At 39.3% G+C, this 9903-nt stretch overlaps 1 protein-coding gene across 4 annotated transcripts in view; it reads left to right on the top strand.

The window, feature by feature from the left end:
- Positions 1–7684, top strand: part of mpp7a (membrane protein, palmitoylated 7a (MAGUK p55 subfamily member 7)) — a 371884-nt gene extending 364200 nt beyond the window's left edge. For all 4 annotated transcript variants that reach the window (XM_039753882.1, XM_039753883.1, XM_039753884.1 and 1 more), the window contains 2 exons: positions 2875–3018; positions 5934–7684. In XM_039753882.1, coding sequence (XP_039609816.1) covers positions 2875–3018; positions 5934–6113 — 324 coding nt within the window. In that variant the 3' untranslated portion in view covers positions 6114–7684. The remainder of the gene's footprint in view (positions 1–2874; positions 3019–5933) is intronic.
- The last annotated feature ends 2219 nt before the right edge of the window (positions 7685–9903 follow it).

Here is a 9903-nt window from a genome sequence, read left to right on the forward strand (position 1 = left end):
CTCAAACATGCAGTTTTGAAACATTATTTATTATTATAGGATGTCGAGGAGACTGATCCTTTCCCAGCAGCATCAAGTATAAGACAGGAGCCAACCTTTAACAGAAGACTAGTCCATACACACAGGGCACATGCACACTAAGTTGTAATGATGCTGGACTAATTCAGACTCCCTCATAAACCTAGAAGTCAAAGAACATAAGAAATTTGACAAACGAGAGAGTCCATTTGTTGCTCATTTGTTTAGGTAATAGTTAGTTTGTCCCAATGTCTCATACTGATACTTCTTAAAGGTTTTCAGGGTTTCTGCTTCAGCTGCATATCTTGGTTTTTGTTCCAGATTCCCATAACTCTTTGTGTAAAGATGTGCTTTCTGGCTTCAGTCCTAAATGTACCTCCACTGGTGTCCTCAAGTATGTGATTTACCATTAAAATGAACAAATTCTGCTGGATCTTACTTTATCATTGCTTTTGAAGACCTGGATTAGGCCGTCATGTAATCTCCTTTGTTCAGGACTAGGCAGGTTTAATTTCTGCAGTCTGTCACAGCAGGACATGTTCTTAAGTTCTGGGATACAAGTGATTGTTCTCCTCCGCACAGCTTCAAGTGTTGCTGTATCTCTCTTGCAGCGTGGTGACCAGTTTTGCACACAATACCCCAGACGGTGTCTAATTAGTGCATTTTATATTCTCGGTATATTGTCCCTTAATTTACATTAAACAGTTTTTGCAACATGACCAGTTTATTTACCTTTTTAATCACTTTGCATATGTCTTTGGAATGTGAATGAAAACTAAAGTGTCCAGAGAAAAATACATGTAGAGAGCAAGCAATTTACACATAGACATTGACAGCAATTATAACTGGACTACAGTCTGTAGACCTTTGTGAGCTGTGCAGCTGAAGTACTAACCACTGTGCCATTCCTATCCTTTTCACTGAATGAAAATTGTGGCACTTAAAGATCCCATCAAAGGAATATATATATATATATATATATATATATAAACACAGTGGGTACGGAAAGTATTCAGACCCCCTTTCAATTTTTCACTCTTTGTTATATTGCAGCCATTTGGTAAATTTTTTTTCCTCATTAATGTACACACAGCACCCCATATTGATAGACAAAAAAAAGAATGTCTGAAATTGTTGCAGATTTATTAAAAAAGAAAAACTGAAATATCACATGGTCCTAAGTATTCAGACCCTTTGCTCAGTATTTAGTAGAAGCACCCTTTTCAGCTAATACAGCCATGAGTCTTCTTGGGAAAGATGCAACAAGTTTTTCACACCTTGATTTGGGGATCCTCTGCCATTCCTCCTTGCAGATCCTCTCCAGTTCTGTCAGGTTGGATGGTAAACGTTGGTGGACAGCCATTTTAGGTCTCTCCAGAGATGCTCAATTGGGTTTAAGTCAGGGCTCTGGCTGGGCCATTCAAGAACAGTCACAGAGTTGTTGTGAAGCCACTCCTTTGTTATTTTAGCTGTGTGCTTAGGGTCATTGTCTTGTTGGAAGGTAAACCTTCGGCCCAGTCTGAGGTCCTTAGCACTCTGGAGAAGGTTTTTGTCCAGGATATCCCTGTACTTGGCCGCATTCATCTTTCCCTCGATTGCAACCAGTCGTCCTGTCCCTGCAGCTGAAAACACCCCCCACAGCATGATGCTGCCTCCGCCATGCTTCACTGTGGGGACTGTATTGGACAAGTGATGAGCAGTGCCTGGTTGTCTCCACACACTGAGGAGAGGCAAGACACTTGACAGCCCGCATGGAGTTTGCTAAAAGACACCTGAAGGACTCTGAGATGGTGAGAAATAAGATTCTCTGGTCTGATGAGACCAAGATAGAACTTTTTGGCCTTAATTCTAAGCAGTACTGAAACTATGCTATATTAAAAACAAGGACCGGACACTTGTTTCAGGAAATTATTCAAATTTGATTATAGACATTTATACATCCTTTCATTGTTTGGAATTGCTTATTTTATTACAATGAAATGAGAGCTGATCCAAATAACATTGAGAGTGAAGCAGTAAACATCACAGAGAAGACTCACTTGACCATTTTGGAGTTGCCAATCAACCCAGCATGCACATCTTTGATATGTAGGAATAAACTAAGGAACCTGGAGAAACTGCATGCAGAGATTTGAACCTGGGTTGCCTGTCAGCTCATGAACAGGCAACACATTTTAAAATGTTATTGATAAACTGTATGTCTGTTAATAATTTTGTGAGTATTTAAGCCCATAATTGATATCTTTAAGCAGAAATCTTTCATTTTAAATCTGTCTCAATAATTTTAAACAATGCTGTGGTTTTACTGTTGTCCATTAAAACCCTAGCTGCTTACGTTTCCTTAAATAGGCTGTAAAAAAATAGTATGTTGTAAATTTGTGACTTATTATGCAAGATCAGGTTCAGATTTATTGAGACAATCTCCAAGGCCCTTTTATTCTGACCTACAATTAAAGGCAAAAAAACAAAAAAGAAAAATCAATAGCAGTGCTTTGTGACCCTTGATTCTCCATAAGAAAGACAGCACTGTACAGCGTTATTACCTTGCTCACTTCATAAGCTCTGACTCTGGACACATCTTTTCATCCTGTAGCATATCACAAACACATGTGTGCAGCAGTGTGGGCAGTAAAAGACAGACATGCTCAGCCTCTTTAGCAACACCATACATGCCTATTAGAGAGCCATTTCACCTTCATCTGAAAGCATTTGATGAAAAGGCATATCTTTAATGTAGTAGCCAGTGTTATCCATCAGCAGTGGACCTTTTTATTAGGAGGTGTGTCTGGAATTTCAACTAATCCTTTTCTGTGGCATTTATCTAGTATTAATGCAGAAATCTGTTTTCATTTATAGACAATCAAGCACCTAAAAACTTCAGAATTTAAACCCTTTGTGATCTTTGTGAAGCCACCATCGCTTGAGTGCTTGCGGGAAACGAGAAAAAATGCCAAGGTCATCTCCGGCAAAGATGAGAAGGGAACTGTGAAGCCTTTTACGGTAAAATAAGTCAAACATATATATATAATATCTGTGTGTATACTATTGAATCTTTTATAGGTAACACTTCAGGTCTGCAAAAATGCATCTATTACTTATTTATGCTTATGTAACAAGACCTTAACAAAGGCTTCCTTTGGTCTTCATAAGCCTGGTAAAGGATCAGTAGACAGGTTATTCATTTCTGTGCAGTGTGGGATCCTGAGTTGTTTCGTCGTGTAGTGGATGCGGCATTTCACTGTACCAGTGCATGCTGCCCGACTTGACTTGTGGCTTATTGACATGATGGTAAAATGACTTGTTAGTAAAAGACCAGTGAATCTTTCATATTAAATATGTAATCTCAAGAGACACATACAGTGTCTCACAAAAGTGAGAACACCCCTCTCATTTTTGTAAATATTTTATTATATCTTTTCATGGGACAACACTGAAGATATGACACTTTGATACTATGTAAAGTCGTCCGTGTACAGCTTGCATAACAGTGTAAATTTGCTGTCCCCCTCAAAATAACTCAACACACAGCCATTAATGTCTAAACTGCTGGCAACAAAAGTGAGTACACCCCTAAGTGAAAAATGTCCAAATTGTGCCCAATTAGCCATTTTTCCCTCCCCGGTGTCATGTGTCTCATTAGTGTTACAAGGTCTCAGGTTTGAATGGAGAGCAGGTGTGTTTGATTTGGTGTTATCACTCTCACACTCTCTCTCTCACACTGGTCACTGGAAGTTCAACATGGCACCTCATGGCTAAGAACTCTCTGAGAATCTGAAAAAAAAATTTTGTTGCTCTCCATAAAGATGGCCGAGGCTATAAGAAGATTGCCAACACCCTGAAACTGAGCTGCAGCACAGTGGCCAAGACCATACAGCAATTGAACAGGACAGGTTCCACTCAGAACAGGCCTTGCCATGGTCGACCAAAGAAGTTGAGTTCACGTACTCAGCATCATGCTCAGGTTGTCTTTTGAAAATAGACGTAGGAGTGCTGCCAACATTGCTGCAGAGGTTGAAGGGGTGCGGGGTCAGCCTGGCAGTGCTCTGACCATACGCCGCACACTGCATTAAATTGGTCTGCATGGCTGTCATCCCAGAAGGAAGACTCTTCTAAAGACGATGCACAAGAAAGCCCACAAAAACAGTTTGCTGAAGAGGAGCAGACTAAGGACATGGATTACTGGAACCATGTCTTGTGGTCTGATGAGACCAAGATAAACTTACTTGGTTCAGATGGTGTAAAGCGTGTGTGGCGGTAACCAGGTGAGGAGTACAAAGACAAGTGTGTCTTGCCTACAGTCAAGCATGGTGGTGGGAGTGTCATGGTTTGGGGCTGCATGATTGCTGCCGGCACTGGGGAGCTACAGTTCATTGAGGGAACCATGAATGCTAACATGTACTGTGACATACTGAAGCAGACCATGATCCCCTTCCTTCAGAAACTGGGCCGCAGGGCAGTATTTCAACATGATAAGGACCCCAAACACACCTCCAAGATGACCACTGAGTGTAAAGGTGCTGGACTGGCCAAGGATGTCTCCAGACCTAAACCCTACTGAGCATCTGTGGGGCCTCCTCAAACGGAAGGTGGAGGAGCACAAGGTCTCTAACATCCAACAGCTCCATGATGACGTCATGGAGGAGTGGAAGAGGATTCCAGTGGCAACCTAAGGCTGTGCTGGAAAATAATGGTGGCCACACAAAATATTGACACTTTGGGCACAATTTGGACATTTTTCACTTAGGGGTATACTCACTTCTGTTGCCAGCGGTTTAGACTTTAATGACTGTGTGTTGAGTTATTTGGAGGGGACGGCAAATTTATTCTGTTATACAAGCCGTACACGGACTACATTGTATCAAAGTGTCATATCTTCAGCGTTGTCCAATGAAAAGATAAGATAAAATAAAATATTTACAAAAATGTGAAGGGTGTACTCACTTTTGTGAGATACTGTATCTCTCGTAAGCCACCACAGACCACTCCAAAGTGATGTTTTGTTAGTCAGTCACATTGCAGAGATGATGAAACACTTTACTTATGCTTTGTAAGTGTTATGAAGGCCAAAAGAAGCCTTTGGTAAGGCCTTGCTTGTTACGTAAGAGTAAATGAGTAATAGATGCATTTTTGCAGTACCTGAACTAAAGTATTACTCCTTTATGTCAAGTGTTTTTAACACACACACAAATGAGTAAAAATCACTTTTTAGAAACAATTTGTGCTTCACCTAGAGGCATGTAAACCAGCCATAACAAACATTTTGGTTCATCAATAGATTTACCCATCTATTTATTATTTATCTTAATTATTAAGTGCATTTATTATTTTCCAATTTAAAATGTAATAGTTTTGCTCAATACTTCTGCAGCTATGTAGGCATCCGTCCATCCATTATCCAACCTGCTATATCCAAACTACAGGGTCACGGGGAGTCTGCTGGAGCCAGTCCCAACCAACACAGCGTGCAAGGCAGGAAACAAACCCCGAGCAGGGCGCCAGCCCACCACAGGACACACACACCCCAAGCACACACTAAGTACAATTTAGGATCACCAATGTACCTAACCTGCATGTCTTTGGACTGTGGGAGGAAACCCACACAGACACGGGGAGAACATGCAAACTCCACGCAGGGAGGACCCAGGAAACAAACCCAGGTCCTCCTAACTGCGAGGCAGCAGCGCTACCACTGTGCCACCGTGCTGCCCGCTATGTAGGCATTTTATGTTTTATTTTGTACCTAGAAAACATCAAAAATGTGTTGGGGATATCATTACTTTTCACTGAAGTATGATTACTTTTCATTTATTGAGTTGTTGAAAGCTACCATCACGTGCTTGTTCTTGCTCTCACTGCCAGTCTTGTGTGTCATGTGCAGTAACTTATTTTAACTCTGCATTTTGCTTTTCATACAGGAGGAGGATTACCAGGAAATGATTCTTTCAGGACAGATAATGGAGTTTCAGTATGGTCACTTTTTTGACAAAACCATTGTGAATGACGACCTAACAACGGCTTTTAGTGAGTTGAAGACTGTTTTGAAAAAACTGGAGTCCGACTCTCAATGGGTCCCTGTGAGCTGGACTCACACTTAATAAATGAGACACTCAGAAGATGGTAACTTCATGCAGACATCAGCTTTTTTTTTTGCTTTTCCTTCTTACTTTGCTGCAGGTAGGGTTGAACGGGCAGGACAAAGCCCTGGAGTGGCTCTGAGATGCCAGCGTTTTGGTTTTATTTGCTCTGAAATCTATGAATGGCTCTGAAAATGTCTTCTTTTTGGTAGCGTAAAGTGGCAGATAGAGGGGCCACTTGTAGGTCAGGTCACAACCCATCAATCAGTGTGCCAGAATGGAGATGTTTCTTTGTCTACTTTAGCATTAGTTTTAGACACCAAAGGAATTTTATTTTTATTTTTTTCATTAATTGTACAATTTCTGTATATTGAAGTGATTGGACAGAAAAATCATAGAAATGTTTATGTTGCCTTTGCAGTCTTAAAATTTAGCAAAACCAATATTTCAGACTGTGAAATAATCTTGGACTGATGCATAATATAAGTGAAATAGTAACATTATTTAAAAAATAATATATTGTTTTTTTTATCAATTTATTACTATTTTAATTTTCTTTCATTTTTACGTAGACATTTTCTGACATATCATGAAAAAACATACACATATCATGAATAAAACATATGCACGTCTTTCCAACCTCAGTCAATATGCATATATGTGTGTAAACCAGCAAAAAATGTTTTTGTTTTATGCCACTTTTTAAATGGATACTCAGAGGTTGTAAATTGTATTATTTATATAAAAAAGGAACATTTTCTAACCGAAGGGCATACAGACCACTTTTTTTTTTTTGTTTGTTTAAATTATATTGGTTTCCATTTATCTTGGATGTTAACAATTTGTCTGGTTAATTCTTATCTGGTTATTATATGGTTACAAACTTGTTTTTCAGTAAAATTTTATGTATCATTTATTCCTTTTTTGATTTGCTTTGTATTTCAGCTGTGTATGTCAAAATCTAGACACACAATGTAGGGAGGTTTTTAAAATCTTTTTATGATCGTATGCATTTGGAGCTTTGAAACTTCCTCTGTGTGTGTGATTCTTCTTTTTTTATTTAACAAATGTGTGAATTTCATGGTACTATGCACCGCAACTTACTGCAGTCACTCGTCACATTCCGTGTATATACTGTAGTTACCTCACAGAATCCAGCGGAAGCCGCCAGCACTTCACTGCACCCGTGTATTTTAACGGCTGACAATAGCTTGACGTTTGGTTTAAAGCTTGTGCTGTGTCAGAGCTCTTTCTTCCTTAGTTGTTTTAAAATAATTTTAAAGCAAATGTTTCAGAACAATATAAAGTTAAATTTGTCAGAAAGTTTGGTCACCCCTACTCTACCCTGTTACAAATGACTTCTAGTGGATGAAATTGTCTGCCTTAGTCATCTAGTATAAACATTTTTCATATGTTTGATGAAGTCATACTGTTTGAAATCTTTTTTTTTGTTAGGTGGTATTGCTTTAACAGTAAAATGTCCATGTTTTATACTTTTAAAAACCATTTTAATGTATTTACAAAGACTTAACCATTTGTAGAAAATACAGACTTATTTTTTCACACCGTACATTAAATTACTGTGCAACTAATTTGTAAATGTGTGTGTGTGTGTTTTTTATTATTGATTTGCCTGTCGGTTGTAATTCATCAGTGGGTAGTACAATTAGATGTGTTAGTAGCCATTGTTATTGTAACTGCCAGCAGACCTTCTGCATGTCATTAGCCAAGTTTCCATCCAGTTTTTTGCGACGTTTTGTTATCGACAAACGGAATATACGTAAAAAAAGTGTGCGAACTTTGCTGTCTCCAGCCTATTTCCATCCAACTGGCTTTTTATCGATAAAATGGTGTGCGTGATGACGTCATCCCCCCCAACACGAACTGTCACGTACGTTTTGTTGTATCGCGAAAATAAATCTGCCCTTGAGCCGTTTCCATACATAATTTTGTGTATGTCGCAAAATATCTACCTTTTGTTTTCCACGTTACACCCCCTCCACTAAACAAAGAAATGGAGAGATTATTCAGACAGTTTTTTGAAATTTGCCAGCTTACTGTTATTTCAGTTTCACAAATAATTGGAATTGTACATAATATCCGAAGACGACAGCAGAATGTAGCAGTTGCTTGTCCGATAGCCCTAGAGCTCAAAGAAAGTACCCTAGTGCGACGAAACCGACGGGTATGCGAGAGACGACAGAATAAGACCTTCTGGGAGGAGGTGGTGGAGAGACACTTCACAGAAAATCTCTGGCTGCAACATTTTAGAATGACACGGCCGACATTTGAGATGTTGTGTGGATTCATCAGTCCTGATGTTGCGCCCATTACAGGTTGTCACCGACCACCGGTTCCAACCCAAAAGCAGATTGCCATCGCCTTTACAAGCTGGCAACCTGCGCGAGTATAGAGTAGTTGGAGAAACTTTCGGGGTTAGTAAAACTACCGTCCATCGATGTGTATATGCTGTGTGCACCGCTATTAAAGAAAAATTAATGCGCCGTTATATCAGACTTCCGACTGTAGCGGAGGCCAATGAAATTGCATACCGCAATTCCTTGGTGCATCTTGTGCCACAGATTTACGGTGCGCTGGATGGCATGCATGTGCCTATTCTTCCCCCGACGGAAGGCTACCGCAATTACATTAATCGCAAAGGGTGGCCATCTATTGTTCTCCAGGCCCTTGTTGATGACAGGTGCATGAAACGAGACATTTGTGTAGGCACTCCTGGAAGTGCCCATGATGCAGCTGTGTTTGCAGCATCGGATCTGTACAGGTGAGCCTACCTTTCAACATCCCTTCTCAGTGCGATAACAACTGAATTAGTACTGTAACCTGCTTCCCTTAAGGTTTTTAATTAAAATTGAAATTTGAATTAATACAAAATAACGACTTTTAATCAAAAAAAACTAAAGTTAATATTAATGAGAGAATTTCTCATATATGCTAAAACATCTGCCATTTAATAATAAGAAAAAAATGTTTAGATAATGAAACACACGGTTTATTGAATATTTTGACTGGCACAGTAAACTACCTTTGCAGTTTTTGTATTATTTAGACATCCTGAGAGACACCCCCAGGCTACAGTTGATGTGGAGGGAGTTCAGGTACCCCTTTTAGTAGCAGGAGACCCAGCCTATCCGCTACTGCATTGGCTCATCACGAGAAATAACGAGGCTCTTCATCAGACCATGCGAACCGCTCCGCCATTCTCGTTTTGATTGCACGTGATGAAAATGTATCATGTGACACATTTATTTGCGTTAAAGCCCTTTTTTCCAACAAAAGTGTTTCCAATGTAGTTTTTGCGACATCTGAAGTATCGATATGGAATTTATGCGCTAAAGTTAAACGGAACAATATTATGTCGACATGTACAACATTTTATTGATAATTAGCATTTCCATCAGCTAAAATTTGAAGCGCTAAATATTTTTTCGCAAAAACTCCTTGGATGGAAACCTGGTTATTGTCCTTAATACTGGGAATTAACGATGCTGCTGATCGGGCTGTTGTACCCAGGAACTGCACGTACTCTCTTTGTGCGTGTCTTTTATGAAAGTTTATTTGTTTTTCAGCGACTCTGGCACTTCACATGCCCTACATTGGATTACGTTGATTTGAGAATGTTATGTTTTGTTAAAGTGAGTTGAAATTTGCGTGCAGTCGTATTTCAATGTCTTGTTTTATAAGAACAAATCGTAAAAGACAAATGTTACACTTTGTGACCAAAGAACTTGTGATGTAAGATATTAATAATACTTAATTCTTTTTTTTAGTATAAACATTTTATATTACTTAC

The sequence above is a fragment of the Polypterus senegalus genome, chromosome 5, assembly GCF_016835505.1.
Source record: "Polypterus senegalus isolate Bchr_013 chromosome 5, ASM1683550v1, whole genome shotgun sequence".
In the NCBI taxonomy this organism is placed as follows: domain Eukaryota; kingdom Metazoa; phylum Chordata; class Cladistia; order Polypteriformes; family Polypteridae; genus Polypterus; species Polypterus senegalus.